The sequence below is a fragment of the Indicator indicator genome, chromosome 5 (assembly GCF_027791375.1).
Source record: "Indicator indicator isolate 239-I01 chromosome 5, UM_Iind_1.1, whole genome shotgun sequence".
Taxonomy (NCBI): domain Eukaryota; kingdom Metazoa; phylum Chordata; class Aves; order Piciformes; family Indicatoridae; genus Indicator; species Indicator indicator.
The window spans coordinates 24,135,826-24,154,693 of NC_072014.1; the positions used below are offsets into that span (position 1 = coordinate 24,135,826).

Consider the following 18,868-nt stretch of genomic DNA (forward strand, 5'->3'; position numbering starts at 1 on the left):
TTATACTAATTTATGCAGGCTACATTCACCACTCTTACATATTATCCTATTATTTCTTTTTTGAGACAGTGCATTCCAGGTTATAACTACCTTTTTTTTTAACTTTCAGCCTACACGTCCTGGTTCTACAACCATGTGGCTAACTTGACCATTTCAGAATCTGTTTATTTGCATTTAAGGTCCCCCTCACAGAACAAGCCAAATTTTTGACCCATTATGATGTCATTAGCCACTTCATGACTAGTTTTTGAAATATTCAAAAGTGATTATAGAAGCAATTTTATATTTTCTCCACATCCTTTCAAAGCAAATTAATGCTTTTGTGGCTATTTCTGTGGACTTTCTCTAGGAACTGACACTGAATTCTGATTCTCTGCTAATGAAACAGTGCTCTCAGTCAATTTTAAAATGGTGTAATGAGATTTTTATATGTATAGTGCTATTACTTTATTAGAATATTGTATAGCAATCAGTACAGAATCAAATTTCTGTAATGGTTGCTGGTTATTTTTTTATACAAAAATTATGATAATCAAATCAGATTTCTTACCCACTAATAATGTCTGCGTTGTCATACTGAGTGACATTAATTATATTCCTGTCAGGTATTCTTTATTAAATTAATCTAACATCACAGGTTTCATTATTTGCTTAGAACTGATGTCAGGCTCACTGTCATACAGTCATTTGAACTACTATATCCATTTTATGAATGCTGGCACAATATCAGCATTGTTCCAAACTTCTGGAACTTTGCCCAGTAAGGTTTGTTAAGAGCATACATCAGAGTTGTAGACTGCTGAGATGTAGTCCTAGACATTTGATTACAATTTTTTCAAGTCTGCTGATGTTTTAAGTCTAGCAAAGAATCACCACACTTTAGAAATACTTCTTAAAGGATCTATCTGGGATTTGCATTATTATTATCACATAATTATTAATGGTTTTACCACAACTGTTGTTACTGGGACTTTTGTGGACTTTCACTGTTATTGGAATTACTTTTTGCTTAATTTAGTCACATACCCCTCAGTTTCCACAGATGTGTGTGCACTTTCTCTTTCTTTGTTCACTATATGCCTCTTAATTTCTATTTGTTAATTTTTTTCTTTCTTTTAAATTTGCATTCAATGCAGATGGACTTGCAGCTAAGATTTTCAGCATCTTTGAATCATTACTCATTTGTTCCCTAATGTTTTCACTAAGAATAACAATTTTTCATTCATATATTTTTTCTGATTTCTCCTCCCCATTATTTCTACTCAGATTTTTCTCAACCATAGAAAATGACCCATTTAGAAGTATTACCATTTTATTGCTTGAGATTATTCTTTGTTTGTCTACACCGACTGCAATCAGGTCACCCCTAGAGCAGTCATGAGCTTTTAGTCCAGTAAGCTATTCTTATTTATCAGTTCTAATGAGATCTTAAATTAAAATTGCATCATACGGCATGGAGACTTTCCATTAAAAAGCATTTTTTTAAATAAAAATTTAATATTTTACTATTGTTTGGCCAACCTCCCCCCACAATTATTAACATGCATTCAGTACCTCATGACTTTGTGATATCAAGAACTCCAGAACACCACATTTTTTTCTGGCTACTTTCTTTGCCCTTGGAGATTACATCTGCTTGCTTTACATTCCCAGTAGTTTACCTACTCCCATCAGCTTTCTGTATTGGTTTTTGCACTGGTGAGGGTTTACAGATCATCACTTTTGTTGCCAAGGCTTCATAATGGCTATTTCATACAACAAGAATCCCTTGGTTTGTGTCTGTCTGATCTCTCCCTTCAGACAAATTTTGCTGGTTACAGTTAAGTACTGTAATTCATACAATATGACTTTACATCTGATGTTGCCTATGATGATTCTTATATTTTTTTCTATAAGTTTGAGTTTTGTGTATTTCTAACTACTCATGATCAATTCTCTTATAAAGCATCAGAAAGGGTATGTTTCTATGGGTATGATTTTCCAGGGGTATGATTTCCATGAGAAAGGCATCTATATTTAGAAAATGGTACTCCTTTCATTTGGCCAGTAGAGCTGTATGCACATTACACTTGTGAAAGTCTGCAGCAATGACAGCATTTCTCTTGTGCCTCAGGGGACCTGCAGTTGGTCTATTTTTCTATATCATCCTTCATATTGTATGGCCATTTAATGCTGCCTTCTTTTGGATATCTATTAAGAACTATATCACAAATCTTCCTGAAATGGTGCAGTGTAAATGAGAACAGAATCTGGATTACTCTTTTACTTCATAGTATACTCTAGACCAATACCTTGGACAAATGAAACAAATTACTGAAATAGAGTTCTGGCTTTTTTTTTTTTTCCTTCCATTCTGCTTTGTAAGGTTATTCAATTACTTCTTAAAATAGTTTAAGCAGTTTAATTTGGAGGAATAAATGAGGTTACTTCCACAAAAATGTCTGAATCTGCACTTTTTCTGCAAGATGGACAATATTCAACAAACCAGAGATCTCTTTTCTCATGAATGTAATAAGACATTTCTTGGTTGAATGGCTAGGTGTGTTTAGTTCTAATGAGGATATAGAAAATAATAGCTACGGGAGAAAAGAGAGAGATAGAAAGAAACCGGGGGCGGGAGGGAGGGGTGGGGTAGGGTGTGTGTAGAAAAAATACATCTCCAAATTTTGCACATAAAATTGAATACATGCTGACACTTAGCCAAATATCTGAAAAATAAGAAACTAGAACAATTGTTTTTCATCTAGTTTTTTTTTTAAATATTTATTTTTAAGGCATATTTCACTTTAAAATCCTCATTTAATGTTTGTAAATGGATGCTAAAACAAAGTTCTTTATTTTTCTGTTAAAAAAGTGTGAAAGAAAATGTATCCTACCACTGCTTTTCACCTTGAGCTACACATCTGGTGTTTGTTTAATGCTAGGCTTTAAATAAGCTTACTGAAAATGTGAATGAAAATAGTCAAAGCATTTTCACAATGAAATCCAGTTGTTTTCAAAACTAGTCTAATCTAATGCAAAGCTAATCACATGTAATTCCACTGAATTAATATAATCTCCACTGCTATGACCTTTCAGAATTAAAAATTCTCTGTCTTGACACAGACTGAAAAATTAATGAAAATTATTTAAACTAATATGCAAATGCAAACTGAAGACATAGTATCACAGACTTTTTTTTTATAGCCCTTTATTATTATTATTGCATAGGTTACTACATTTTTTTCATCTACCCTCTTTACTTTCAGAAAATAATATTTCAACACTCACCCTTCTAAAGTGGTACTGATCTATGTCCAATGACATTGGACGTTACTCATTTTTTATTGTCTACTGTCATATATTGGAATGCTCTATGTTTTACAGCAATATACTATCTCTTTTGTTAAATAAATACAACTCTGTTCAATTACATCCACATTTTAGTACCTAACAAAAAGCTCTTATTTTAATATGTGCTCAGCTCAAATGTGTCATGCAGCTGAGCAAATAATGGATTTTCTATTCCCTGTTAATTCTGAAAATTATTTACTTATATATATATATATATAAAAATAGAAATATATATGTGTATGTATATATATAGATACACACCTTTAGAGAAATTAACATTTCAAAGTATTAATTTTGTCTCACAAGAATATCTTGTGTACTGTAGGAAAAAATCACCTCTCAGTATTTTCCTTTCATAATAATACATATTTATTTTTTAAACTATCTAAGTGAAACATTTCAGTCTTTCTAAAATAGCACTGTTGTTGCAATGTTCCCCTGCTAAAAGGTTCAGTTATGAAGTTAGTCAAATGTCATATATCTTGCACTCACTGCAACTATATTAGAAGTTTCCATAAAATTAAGCATTTGTACTAATAAAATAATATGAAGACCATTGAGCTTGCCTTATTCATGTGTGACACAAAAGAATGAGAAAAATCCTCCTCAGTTATTCAACAGTCAACTTCCAAAGTGTTTACAGATTTAACGATTAATTTTTTTCCCCCCCAGAGATGTAGCCCTTTGTGCAATCTGCCCTTATCTTCCATGTCTGATTTCTCAGCATCTGGTAATATGCTCTGTGTGTGGTGCACTTGGAGGCTTTACACAGGTGCACGAAAGCAGGCACAAGACACTTAATTGTACATGTGGCGGCAGAAATATTTTCATTAACAAGTCAGATGTGGCTTTTCAGAAGCAGCACTATGTGGTATATTCTTCTGTAAGATGAAGACAACATGTAATTGAGATTTTAAACTAAGTTTAGGACCTAAACAATTCCAACACTTATATTTCAATGTACCACCATTGTAAACTGCCAGTAATGGCAACTGCCCCAGAAAATCATTTCAGACTCACCTACTACCCTGCTATGTACACACCAGAAATATCAGTTCAAGAGAGTGCTCAAGGCTGACTGTAGGATCTGTGCCTCCTGACTTCAGTCTGTGCTCTAGAGAAACCCCCCTCTGACAAAACTCAAGTATATTTTTAGGGTGAACTGAGACAGAAAGGGGAAGAAAAAGTTGATCTTGTAATTTCTGCACCAGATGTGCTTTCCTAAAAATTATTCTACATGAACCCTGGAAATTAAATAAGACTTTACTCTAAAGTGTACACTTTTGATAATTTTTCAGTCTATGCTCTTTTCTTGGTCTTTACTTTGTAGACACATAGCATCACTGCTTGTTTATTTTTCATTTCATTTTTCTTTCCTTGACAAATATTTCATTGTTTTATATCTTTTGTGCATGTTTATACATGTTTAAACAACAAAGCATAGAGAAACTGTCTTTCTGTATGAAAAGTTTTCAACATTGATCACCATAGCCCTATCAGTGTAGATACTATAATTAGGAGGTTAACAATAATTGTGTCAATTAGGTAGCATACGGGATGCTGGAGCAAGCAGTTTCTCTATCTATTGAATTATGAGTGTGACTAAAAGGAGAGAAAACAGATATTTATATAGGTCAGTCCAATAATGAACTTGTCCACAGCCTTCAGAAGGTGATATTTTTTAGTTTGCTAGTTTAAGAATTCTTCCATCACCTCTAAACACTCTAAGTTAATACTTTACAAAACCTGCATCAGTCCTATAAATCAAATCTTAATTTCAACAATTATCTCAGTGACCTAATGAGTATCTATTGATATGGAGGGTGGAGTACATTGTCAAAGGGAATAGGTCCCATTTAATCACTTTAAGGTCCCTAATAAATATTGTTCAAATACGCTCTTCTTGTCTCTACCCATCACCCTTAAAAATAGCAATTCAATTGAAAAGGGATGTAATACATTTCAACCTGCAATCTATTTTTAGTGGTTCTCCACAATGAATCTTTTAAAAGAGGTAGTCATACAGATATATCTGCAGCATGCTTAATGGGAAGCTTGTGAATTCCCCATTCTTGACACACTACGTAAGTAATACTCAGCCAGATGGAATTGGAAAATGCTGACATAAAGACACAGCTCAGAAGATACAGGCAAAAGATAAAGAGAATTGTACAACCTATTAACCAAAGTTCTGTGTGGAATTACACTAGACACATTTTAATAGTATGGAGCTGTCATCTATAAATTCAATTGTGCAAAGCGATCAAGAGTTTCTTTATTTATCCACTCTTTTTTTGATGCAGCCTCTTTCCCACCACCATTAGAAAAAAAAAGTAAAATAATATCTGCACACTTTGAAGGACAGCAACAGGAAACATTTTTAATACAGCCTAGGATTCCTGGAATAGATGCACTTCATGGCTACAAAAATTATCACCTTAGTCTTAGCATCAATTTTACTTCTCTTCTGTTTACTTCTTGTAGTTGTGTGCTACTATATAGCAAATGGAGGATGGGGACAAAAGGAACATCCAAGGTTAATACTTCCCTTTGAAGCCAAAGTTTTGACAAAATCTGAGTAGGGTCTTCACAGATCAGATGTCTCCAAAGATGTAAATAAATGACATAATGTGCAAAGATGGTAAGAACTGAAGGTAAACCCAGACAGAAATATTTGTCTGATATTTCTTGTTACAGAATTCAGCAAGTAGCTATGTGGTACCTGTTTCCAGAGATCTGATTCTAAATTGCGGAGGAGGGCAATTTTCTCAGGGCAGGTTCAGTTACTCTTCGAGTAATTTTCATCATGTAATAAAAACAGGCAGATGAAGTTGTGAAAAATCTATTAGTAAATACTTAGTTTTAATTAACACAGTTTTAATCAACAAATGCCTTGTAAAGTCATTTGGAGCCCTCTAATATAAGATCATGTGAAATTCTGCAGGATCTTTACATGACTATTTTCAACATAACACTACAGGAATAGATTTCTTAGTATGATTAGAGGAAAAAAATGAAAAAAAAAGGGGGGGGCAAACTTCTCCATTAAGTTCACTGATGTCTTGTGGCATGCTGCAGCATTCCTGGCTTGTGCTTGAATAGAAACACAAAGGAATAGATTTTCAGTCCTTGATTGGTCATAGTGAGTCCCCACATCACAGTACACATCATCCCTCAATATTTGACCAAGTGGCTTTCGTTTGAATATTCAATACACATACCCAGTGAAATTGTCCTTAAATGCCAACAAAAGCTCAGCTAAGTACCCTGTTTACTTAGAGTGGACATCAAACTGGAGGTAAACAGTCTTCTGAATTGTAAGCATAAAAGGAACTTTCTTCAGTGATAAGTCACAGAACTCACACAAGGTAGAGCAAATATTCACTGAGTACTGTTTTTCTTCCAATGTCCTTTCCTTTGTTTGTAACCCTGCAAGGATACAAGATTATTTGCTTTACTGGTTTTTCAGGTGTCATTCTTGCACCAATCACAGCTTGGTTACAATGTTTTAACCTGTTTGTTACCACAACCTTGACAACATACCAACAAAGCAAAGCAAAACAAACAAACAAAAAGTTTTGGCTTGCTTCCTTTTTTTTCCTTTTTTTTTTTTTAAAGTTTGGCTGAAAGTAGGCGTGGAACAACAGGGAATAAGGTCACAATTCCAGAAAATCACACATGAAGCTGCTTCAAGTGAGGGTATTCTGCTTATCCTTAAGACATTTCAAGAATATAAAAGTTTTATCAGCAGTGTGCAAGGGGCAACCTCATTTCACAAGTTTTTGTATTCCCTTTCCTACCTTGTCTTCCACCTAATCAATCTATCACACTGCCCTGGTGACCCTACCACACTGGTCCCTATAAAGACCATGCCTGTGCTGTTTATTTGCCAGCATTTGGCAACACAATAGATTAAAAACAGCAGTCTGGACCAGAGAACAAGACTTGAGTTTTCAGCATTTCATATGCTCCAAAGGTCTTTCCTTTCTCAATACCACAGCATGCATTTAATTTCATTAAATTCCTGCTATATTCTGCCTGTACAAGTACTGCCCTGGACCTGGAATAAACACAGTAACCACCTTTCCAAGATCTGCCCTGGTCTGAAAGTAGTAGAGAGAGATGGGAGGTTTTTTTCTGTTAGGGAGGAAAAGAATATATTGAATTTGAGTTTTGACCCCTTCACTACAAGAAGGACATTGAGTTGCTGGAGCATGTTCAGAGAAAGGCAACAAATCTGGTGAAGGGTTCTATCAGAAGCTGCTGAGAGAACTGGGACTGTTTAGTTTAGTCCACAGAAAAGGAGGCTGCTGAAAGACCTCATTTTTCTCTACCACTACCTGAAAGGATGTTGCACTGAGAAGGAGGTAGGTCTCTTCTCTCTAGTATCAGGTGATACGATGAGAGGAAATGGCCTGAAATTGTACCAGAAGAGGTTTAGTTTGGTTATTAGGAAAAATTTCTTTACTGAAAGAATTGTCAGGCATTGTATAGGTTATCCAGTGAGGCAGTGGAGTCACCATCCCTGGAGGTGTTCAAGAAACATATGGACATTGAACTTCGGGATGTGGTTTAATGGCCAGGGCGGTGTTAGGTTGATGGTTGGACTCAATGATCCTAAAGGTCTTTTCCAACCAGAACAATTCTGATTCTATGATTCAGCAGCAGGCTTTCCCCGCTCCTTGGATTATAGTGGTTTAGCAGTGAACTAAATTCACAAGGCATGACTCCTAACCTCTTTCTTGATGATCTAGAGCCCATTTCCAAATGAATCAATTCTATGATTCAGGGAGGTAAAGAGTTAGAAGAAAGCCATGCCTTGACTTCTCATCCCAAACACAGAGACTCCATGAAGGAAGAGCAAAGTCAAGAGAACATCTTCTGATGTTCCAAAATAATTCTCCCTCAGGTTAACCCTCTTTTCTTTCCTCAAGGAGTTCTTATTAACATTGGGCAAATCCCATGAGCCATGATAAGATGAACAAACAAGGCTGTAAACATGAATACAAGATAACAAAATGCCATTGCTTGTGTTTTATTACATGGTGTTCTTTGCTTCCTTTATTTATGGAAGCCAACTCTTTCTTAAAAAAAGAATGTTAGATTTCCACTTACTATAACTGTGATCAAACTCTAACAATGTCAAAGCAACTAGTCAAAAACGAACCTGTGAAAAACATAAATTTCACTTCATTACTAACGAAATGGGAACTATGCACACTTTTCTGTGCTCCTTTTCAGTAAAATGCTGACAGAATTAAGGTTTGAATCATATTGAGGGAAGCGGAGGGTAGTTATTTCCAAAAGATAAACGTGCTAATTATTTAATAAAAGCGCACAGAATATCCAGCTTCTTTCACCTGCCTTTCTATTATAATAAAATTGTCACACTGCAGAAATGTCTCATTCAGATCTGTGTGCAAATGGAGGACAGGACTGCCTAGTTCTGGAAACACATCCATTATCTGCCTTTAATTTTTAACTGTTTTTGGTCTTGTAGTAGGAAAGCTGTTGTTGGCTCTGTCTTAGTTCTGTTTTGATTTATTCATTCCCACATTCAATTTTAAATTAGCAGCAGTGACTATGGATTGTACAGATACCTATAGTGGATCACTTGTATATATATCACTATATATGTATAATCCTATAAAACTCCTGAATGTGGTCAGCTTGTCAAGAAATTTGCATATGCACACAATGGACACACTCAACATCTTTCTATAGCCTTACTCAGTTGTCCACAGCAGCTCTAGTAACAAAAAATACCTGAGAAGTCATAAAGGCTTTAGTGCATGGAACAAAGATTGGTTCCAAAATAGACAGGAAGAAGTCTCAGCCCTAGAGAAGGCAGTCCTCAAATTTGTGTTAAGGTAGAAATCTGAGTTTTTTAATAATGGAATGCAGATAGTAACTGTCAGACTGATTCCGGGCAACAGGGTGGCGGTAACGTCCTGAATAATCACACTGTATTTTCAGGGCTTTTACAGAATTAGGACAATTACCTAAATGCCACAGTGTCTCATTTTTCAGAGCTCCTTTGAGCTTTGCATATGTAATGATCTGTGAAGATTTTGTTCCCAGGAAGGCAGAATCAAAGCTGTTGCTTGGGTTGTGTCATTTTTTAAAGTTTGTTTGTCAGAGTTTTTTATATGAGAATGGAAGCTCTCGTAATTTGGAATATCTTCACTGTTGCATTAATTCTACTGTCCTCTCCCAATTGCTCATAAATGGAATTATTACAATTCAAATAAATGATTGCAGTTGTAGCTACAAGATGCAGCCTGATAAAAATCTGTCCTAAAATCTTCTATAAAGAATCACTGGAAAGGTAAATAGGTTTAATGAAACAGATTTATTGTTTTGATGTGCCTGCTTCATACTGCTCTCATGAAACAAGTCAAATTTAAACACTATGCAGCCAGAAAGCCAAACAGGCTTTGCTGCACCAGGATTGTTAAAATGGTGCAATATATCCTTATATAATCCTAATATATCCTAAATCTTTGTTTCTTAAATATTTATTGTCACTTTTATATGCGTTTTGGCAGTTATTTGTTTCACACCAGTTTGTCTGGTCTCCTGAAACCGTGTTGTTGAATACATACCTACAGAATCATACACCTCATTCATGCAGCATCATATAAGGGAACAGAATCTATTCTGCACATACAGATATTTAGCCACTAATTTAACTAGATGAAATACCGAAGACAAAAGAAATGAAGCCATTATAAGTATGGAATTGAAGTTGACAAGAAAATACCCAGCTTTTCCTCTTTATCACCTCAAATTACAGGTGTATTTCATGATTACTCCTCAACAGTATTCTTTAGAAAATCCATATATATCACTGAATCTATTAATTATAGAGATATAATTTTCATAATTATTCTGATTATATCATCCACTTGCCCTGTGTCATTAGATGGCAAGTGCAAAAACCCTATTACAATTTTTATTGCTCCTCGGAAGCATTTCTTACTCTCAACCAACTCAGTACAGAGACAAAACAAAGTAAATATGCTGAGTGCAGTGAAGAGCACTGGAATGCTAGAGTGCAAATATTGAGTAAGATTGTTTATAGACAATCTAACTCTTAATATTTCTTTATTGCCATCAACTCCAACAACTCAAAGCATAGTTCTTGAATTTGCTGATATTCTATATACCCAGCTCTTGTTTTTCAGTCACAGTAGGGTCTTCCTTTTTATTTTGTATTTCAGTATAGATAGATAAGAACTGTATATCTGACTACACTAATAGTGACTGAGACAGGCATTATTACGGATTTCCAATTCCAGTCATTCGCACATAGTAAAAATTCTATGCTTATTAAAAATTCCAGATGTCTTGAAAAAGTTTAAGACTAATGAACTACACTGGATACTTTAGCGTGCTGGTGCAATGGGTCTTTAAAGGAAATCAGCTGAATTATACCAGATACAAATATTTCCCATTTTTTTTCCTGAAATATTTCCTCACTCATCTTAAATTTTTAACCCTGTGCTCTTTTTTGCAGCATTCTTAAGCTGTAGACTGTTAACCAGCCTTTGTATCTCCCCAGAGATACAAATCCCTAGCTCCAGTACAAATGAGGTTTGTAAATGCTTGAGGGCGGAATGTTCTACATAAATGGGAGATGGTGTCATTACTTAGCACTGTGGGAAGCATTTTCAAAGTGAAACACCCCTGGCGTTCAAAAGTAGGAGAGTTTTTAAAGAAGTCTGAGAGTCCTCCTCCTTTTTGTTTGCAAAACCTGATAAACATTTGATCCACTGGAGCTGAGTATTCTTCAAAGTCATGCAAACAGCCTAGCACCACCTCCAGTCCTTTGTGTTAAAGGTATCTGATTGGTGAATATCTGCTTAATTTACAAATCTACATCTCAAAACATAGTCTATATCATGAAATAGTAAGTATTTCCTTCAAAGTGAATCCATAAGTATCACTTGACTGTTTAAACTCGATATGTATTTTTATTAGTTATCTAAAGCCACAACGATTATTTCTAAATTCTCTTCAGAGTCTGTTTAACCAGTCTATGCTGCAATTCTTGGCTTGCAGCACTTCTATTTTTAGTCCTAATGGAACAGTCTTAAATTGCTTATTTTCTGTTTACTAAAGTCATTGAGTCTGTAACCATGGCAACTGTGGCAAGTGCCACAGTTTAACTCTTTTATTAAATGGATTGAAGCCACAGCTGCAAAACTTGAAAGGCCAGCACGCCAATTTTATACACAGATTAAACTGCCATATTTACCATATTTTAGCAAGTACCACATTAAATATGAGGAGCAGGATCTTGGTTTTAGTGACATAAATCTTTACTATCTCACTGCTCAACAACCAAACCAAACCAAACCAAACAAACAAAAAACACCCAACAAACAAACAAAAGAAGAGTTATTTTTGTGTAAGCCAGATCAGGTTCTGGTTTTGTTAAATTACACAGCCTGTCAAGTCTCAGTAATTACTACGTCTAAATGCATAAATTGCAGATGATGTGCATTAAACCAGTCCCTTGCTATCATGGAAAGACACCATCTCAAAATCGTGTTTGCGTGAAGCTTTTAGTACATCACTGTATTGTTTACAGCAATAACAGTAATTTTGGAACCACTATGTTCTGTCAGGTAAATTGAAGGACTTAAGTCAAAACTAATGACTTTGTGAAGTGAAACTTCTTAAGAGTTACACTGGAGGAAATAACACAAAAAATATTTAAATATGTAATTAGGTATTTGAACAGTAACACCTGAGTGCCAGAGGTGCTGAGAAATTACACCTTTGTTATTTTCCGTATAAGCTGGGTATGCTCAATACATCTGAAAACTAAAGTACTTCTAGATTCATACTTCAAATTGTAACAGTTAAGTTAAATATCTCTGAAGATTACTGAAAATTATTACCACATTTTAGGTTTTTGTGATAGAATGTAAAACCCCTTAGGATCAGATAACAAACATAATTTTTAACACAAATCTAAACACCATTATACAGCCCTCAAAAGAGTGAGAGCTAAAATAAGAATAGTGATATATTTACACCCATAAATATTTAATGTATGATTCACCCTGTTGTAATAGAACCAAAAGTTTGAAGAATGCTTGACATTTGGAGGAACAGGGTTCTGCTTCCTTCACTAGTGTTGTGTTTGGAGCACTGTTCACATTGCTACTTTGGTGCCAAATGTCTGTCTGTATAGGTACTTCTAGCAAATTAAAAAAAAAAAAAAAGAAGGAAGAGGTAATAATCTTACAATTATCAAAAGACATATTTTTTCTTTGAAAATGTTCTCCTTCAAATTAGAGAATAGTGTGTTTGATGTTCAATCATTATATTAAAAAAACTATTCTTTATCTGTTGGTGAACTGGAATTACTAGAGTGAAAAAATTATGGTTTCCATTGAGTTATGTATTTCTTTCTTTCATTTTCTCCATCCACAGGATCTACCTTTATTTGCAACACCCACATAATCCCTGTGAAAAATCAAGAGGGAGTAGCAATGATGTTTATTATTAACTTCGAGTATGTAACAGATGAAGAGAATGTGGCATCTCCTGAGAAGTCCAAACCAATATTGCCATCCAAACTTGTAAATCGTAAGTTACTTTGCTTACCTCTACTCTTATCTGGGAGAATAATTAACCTGGGCAAGAATGAGACCAAGGAAAAAGTGTATTCCCCATTACCTGACTAATTTAAGATACTATCCAAACCACAAGAAGTTAAATGTAGTAAACCTCTTATAATATTGGCAAAATAATCTATCAGTTGTTTGGTACTACTAACAACATGGATTTCTCTGCCTTTCTATGGAATATAAATTGATTAAAATAATGCCCTTGACAAAAATTGATTAACATAAATCTGTAAAAACAGTATTACGATGCAGCCAAATATTTCACCTTAGCCTATTCAAAACTGAATATCTATATTTTCCATTCTAAATAAAAAATAGTTGGTGGCAGGTTTGATTAAATTGGACTAGAGAATATAAAACATGGGTAAAAAAGTTATAATTAATCTTGATTTTATCAAATTGAAGTATTCAAATTGAAGTATTCAAACTGAAGTAGTATTCAAATTGTCTTGATGGGTGTGGGGAGGTTTGGATATACAGATATACAGACATGCTTTTGTTTTCATTCCACTCTGGAATGTATTTTCAAAATCCTACACGAAAAAAGGTCCACTTCTTATATGGACAGACTGTATAGCTTGTGTTCCACTATCTGCAAAACAAGTGCTCTTTTGCTGACCTTCACCCTGTGTTAGCAACAGCACATGATCCTTCTGCTTTGCGTCCTCACTCATAATCTGTGCTTACTACAAGATTTCACAGAACATGTCCCCATTTGTACAAGCTCTTAGTAAAGCAGAGCATGCTCTAACAGTGAGCATTAACAATCTCCTCTGGCTGGCTCAGCAACAGTTGGAAAATACCTTTTCACAGTGTAATAATCTTTAAAGTTAAGATGATAAAGGGACCTGGAACCTCACTTTTCTGATTGTTAAATCAGCACTTTGGCTTTCTCTAGATAAGAGACAAAGACCAGTACTATGTTCACTGCTAGAAATGAGGGGAGAACTTTCCCAGTGTAAGCACTCTGCATAACCTGAAGTGATGACATGGTGTATTATTTTTTCTGATAGTTATGTTGAGAAAATTGTAAGGAGCAGGCCTGTAGCTGTGCATACAGCAGCACTACCAGGTTCCTTCTGATGAAAGCAATCTTTGCCATTCTCCATAATCTAGACTTTCTGCACTGTATCTCCTGAACAAAATGCATAGGATCTCACTCAAATCTCTGTGGCTATGAAAAAATATATTAAAAAATTCCCTTCATAATATTCCTTCATAATATTGCCAAATCATTCACATTCTTAAAAATTGAAAAGTATTTCTGTAACTAATCAGGATACTAAAAAATGTTCTTTTTGTTAAGCATGGAGAAAGAGTTCTGGCTGAATTGTTCCAGATGAGCCAAAGTCTTTCCACTTTTTGCCTATGTAACCTAGTAATAGTAGATGGAGACTGTGGAAAGGAAAATTCCTGTTGTTGGAAACTAGAATTCTCAAATAATTATTGCTCACCAAAAATCACAAGTTTTTGAAACAATCTTTGTAAATATTTTTTACATCTTTGCAATCTTTGTACTTTCTTTTCTTATTCTGATTTGCAGAGTTGGATTTTTAAAATAACCACTACAGCAGTATTTGTCATTTTTCTTTAGATATCAAGAAAACACTTCTCTTTTTCGAGTAATATTATAGTGAAGTTCCCATGAAGGGGTATTAGAAAAAATAATACTACATCAGAAAAATAATTCTTAAAGTTACATCAAGTGAACCCTACTCATACTCTGTTTTTATTACAGAATGCCATGATTTTGTGAATTTTAAACACGATAGTTTTAAAAACAAGTTTAGAACATAAAATTGCCCAGTTGGTCCATGCTTAATGTGGCTTTACTGAGAAAACAGAAGGTAAAATACCAGTTGGAGGGGGTAAATTGGGATCTTCATGTCCTGAAAAGATCTTTTTGTGCTGCTATCTGCAATACATCACTGTACATTTTCAAGTGTTGTCATTTGCAAAGTGTTGTCATAGCAAAGCCGCTAAAGAGGACATCTGCAAAAAAATCACTTAGTCAAAACATCCTTCTCTTGTTTTACAGCATTGACTCCTGACATACACAAGAGATTTCCTTGCTGAGAATTCTTCAAAAATGAATAGGTGGGCCTCCAAGCTCAGTAGGTATTAGAGAAAGATCAAGTTACAAAAGGAGGCAAAGAAAGGTGACTTGAACCGTTTTCCTGCTAGTGGGCACAGCCAGATGTTAGAAACTGGCAGAAAGCAGAGCAGGCACATGGCTGCTCTTAGTCTTACCTAATTGCTTGTGGTTTCAGAGCAGACTGTTACGTGGGCAGAATCGGAAGAGTGGTGATACAAAATATATGCTACATAGCCAAAAATTCTTCTTGGCAGAGAGAATTCTCAAGAAAGAGGCCAACCTGTGCAAAATTTCCAGAAATATCTTCAAGAGATTGTGTGCAGTCCAATGGTGGACTTAAAGTAAAACAAACAAAAGCTTTAAAATTTAGAAAAAACAGAGGCCAATAAGCAACAAAAGAAATCACATGAAAGGTGGATTGTTTACTAGCAAAATCATTTTTTTAAAGTCATGTTCCCACGATAAGAAAGGCAAACAGCAGATTCTCTAGGGTGAAGAGTTAATTTTTTATAATCTTGCTCTATTTAGAACATACATCAAATAAAGCAGGATCACACATGAAATGGACAATAACAGGCACTGGTTCACTGGAAAAAAAAAAAAAAAAAAAAAAAAGGGCCAAGAAACCAAATCTTTTCAAATCCAGCAACCAAATCAGAGAATAAAAATAGAAAGGGAACCAGCCACATAACAAATATAATACATCTCTGACAAACAACCGAGATAAGCAACGTCTAATGAAAAAAAGACAAAAGATTTCAAATTGTATTAACATCTGTTACCCAGAAGTACACAGATCATGGAAGATTTCTTTCCAGAGCTCCTTAGATTGAGTTTTCTTATAATTAGAATGTCTTTTCAACCTAGGAGCAAATATAAATCAGTCAGGCTGCAGTACTGCAAAGAACTAAAAGTGAATACAAAATAAAAAGATTCATTAGACCCTAGAAAATAACTCTTCCATACTGTAATTCTTACTCTAATTGATTCATTACAAGCTGACATCAAATCTATCAAGTGTACCTTTGAAAAGTCTTTCCTTTTTTAAAAACATCTATCCTTCTAGCTGAAGCCAAGAATTTTGAACAAGATTGCTTGCCCCAATGCTCCTTGTGACTGAAATCTAACACCAAGTAAAACAACTAGCATGTCTTGCTATACACACAGTATACTCTTTCAAAAGCTCTAACAGGGAAGAGGGATGTCAATCTGTTAAGGGACTGAGGGCTCTCTGACCAAATGAAAGATCTTTGGAAGGCAACATTTGCTAGATTGAGCTCAGAGTTCCCAGTGGGCAGATAATTAAAAATTTACTAGCTGAATACTGACAGACATTTTAAGCAGCGTTTGTAAGCTCTTTGGGATAGGGATCCTGTCTTATATGCCATTATGGTGGCTGACACAGCTAGGTTCTGATAAAACATTTGGCTTAGCTCATTATTACATTCTTTTTAAAAAGTTGTGATGTGTTGCCAGGAGTTTGATAACCACATTTGAGTATAATGAGAATTCTTTCAGGTCTGGTGCTCAAGAGCTCACATCTCATACGCAGCAAAAACCCAAATAGGCAGTAATGTGAAAAGTGAAGGTATTGGCTTCACAATAGTGTAAAAAATCCTCTCAGCTGATCCTTTTCTTCCCTTTATTCTTCCTTGCAAGAATTTATCATCTGTGGTAGTCTGACTGGTATTTATAGAATCAAATAGCTATTTTTTTAAAAATCTTAGCATGCATCAAATCAGTAAAGAACTACTAAATCACAACCAAGTAATTTTTTGCTCTTTTCTGTTTCAATGCTTTTGTGGGTTTCCATAATTCTATTTTTCAATGTATGCCATTTCACTAGTAAAACAAAGGAAGTCTTTGTTCATATTTAATTCTTTCCTTTTGGGAGAAAGAAAATCCTGAAATATTTGTCATATCTTTTTGTTTGAACTTCTACCCGAATATATTTAGTATTTTATTCAGAGAGGTGAGAAAATTTCTTCTGTGAGCACTTATTCCATGACTGGGTAACATCCTCTTCTCCAGTGAAGATGTATTTGTACAATGCGCAGTTAAAGTGAGACTTACAGAAACTGATTTTTGCCCTAGATTTCTATTCATTATCCAATCTCTGTTTCTAAATTTTGTCTCATTTCCAAGTGTGAGAATGCAACTCATTCTTACTTCAAGCCTTTTCTAACAAGTTTTTTTTTAAAAAACAGCATTCTGTAGATTTTATACCATGAATTAATTTAAAAAGTCATAATATTATACAAAATTAGCAAAAATACTCTGTGAACACTACTAAATTATCATTGATAGCAATTGATAATCAAATGAAGAGGTAAGAATTCTTGTGCAGTGTGTTGTACAGATTTTATTAAGCACTTTTTTATAAAATGTTAAACTGCTCTTACTTATGTATAAATAAGTAATCTGTTGGTGAAACAGAACCATGTAACTGTCCAATTTTAATCCCAAATCTGTTAAACATTCCAATCTGGCATTTTCATCCACTGAACCAACTTGATGAGAAATTTTTACAGACATTTACTTTGCATCTGTAAAGCCAGTAACTCCAAAATATCTAAATCTATCATGACGTAGGTTGAACACAGAGAAAATCAGCAGCCATTTCATGCTGACAGAAAGATTCTAACTTCCATATCAATAATGTAGCTATATTTTTTCCACTTTAAGTAGACCATTTCAGGGACTGTAATGTACACATATGCACAGGATGAGAAATACCTCTCTGAACTTTAATTCTGAGTTGTCTTCATTTTCTACTTCACCTAGAGCATGCTGCCTTTTTACTGACCTGTAGGCACTTTTTCAAGCTTTTACTCCAGTCCTGTCTAAAGCAAAACTCCTACTAATGTATGGGCTAAAATAGCTAAAGTCAAATGACATAACTTTATCACAAATTTTATTCATTTACCTTTGAAATGTTTTGACTAGCCAGAAGTACTAACCTATACACTAATACTGGTTCCCAAACATACTGTTTATTACCTCATGAGAGAAAGCCTAGAAAGTTATTTGATTAAGCATTCAGCATATAATTGCATTCTTCCAAAGAAGGATATTTGATGATTGTCTTATCTTATGAATTGAAAACTGGCTCCACAACAGAGTTCAGAGGGTCGTCATCAGTGGCACAGAGTCAACTTGGAGGCCTGTCGCAAGTGGTGTCCCCCAGGGATTGGTACTGGGTCCATTTTTGTTCAGTATCTTTATCAACGACCTGGATGAGAGTATTGAGAGTACCCTCAGCAAGTTCACTGATGATACAAAATTGGGGGGGTTGGCTGACACCCCCTCAGGCTGTGCAGCCATCCAACGTTACCTGGACAGGCTGGAGAGCTGGGTGCAGGCAAACCTCATGAAGTTTAATAAGGACAAGTGCAGGGTCCTACATCTGGGGAGAAATTAAAATAGGCACCAGTACAGGTTAGGGGCTGCCCTGCTGGAAAGCAGCTCCACAGAGAAAGACCTTGGAGTGCTGATCTCCATGGAAGCTTGGACAGCAAGTTCTCCATGTAACAATGTGCTCTTGTGGCCAAGAGAGCCAATGGGATTCTGGGATGTATCAAGAAAGGTGTGTCCAGCAGGTCTAGGGAAGTTCTTCTACCTCTCTGCTCTGCCCTGGTGAGACCACACCTGGAATACTGTGTCCAGTTTTGGGCTCCCCAGTTCAAGAGAGACAGAGAACTCCTGAAGAGAATCCAACAGAGAGCCACAAGGATAATTAGGGGACTTCAGCACCTCCCCTGCGAAGAGAGTCTGAGATCCCTGGGGCTGTTTAGTC

At 35.2% G+C, this 18,868-nt stretch overlaps 1 protein-coding gene across 1 annotated transcript in view; it reads left to right on the top strand.

Moving 5' to 3' along the window:
- The window catches only part of KCNH7 (potassium voltage-gated channel subfamily H member 7), a 216,346-nt gene that overhangs the window by 112,863 nt on the left and 84,615 nt on the right, over positions 1-18,868 (top strand). The window contains exon 3 of the mRNA XM_054380796.1: positions 12,781-12,940. Within this exon, the coding sequence (XP_054236771.1) occupies positions 12,781-12,940 (160 nt within the window). The remainder of the gene's footprint in view (positions 1-12,780; positions 12,941-18,868) is intronic.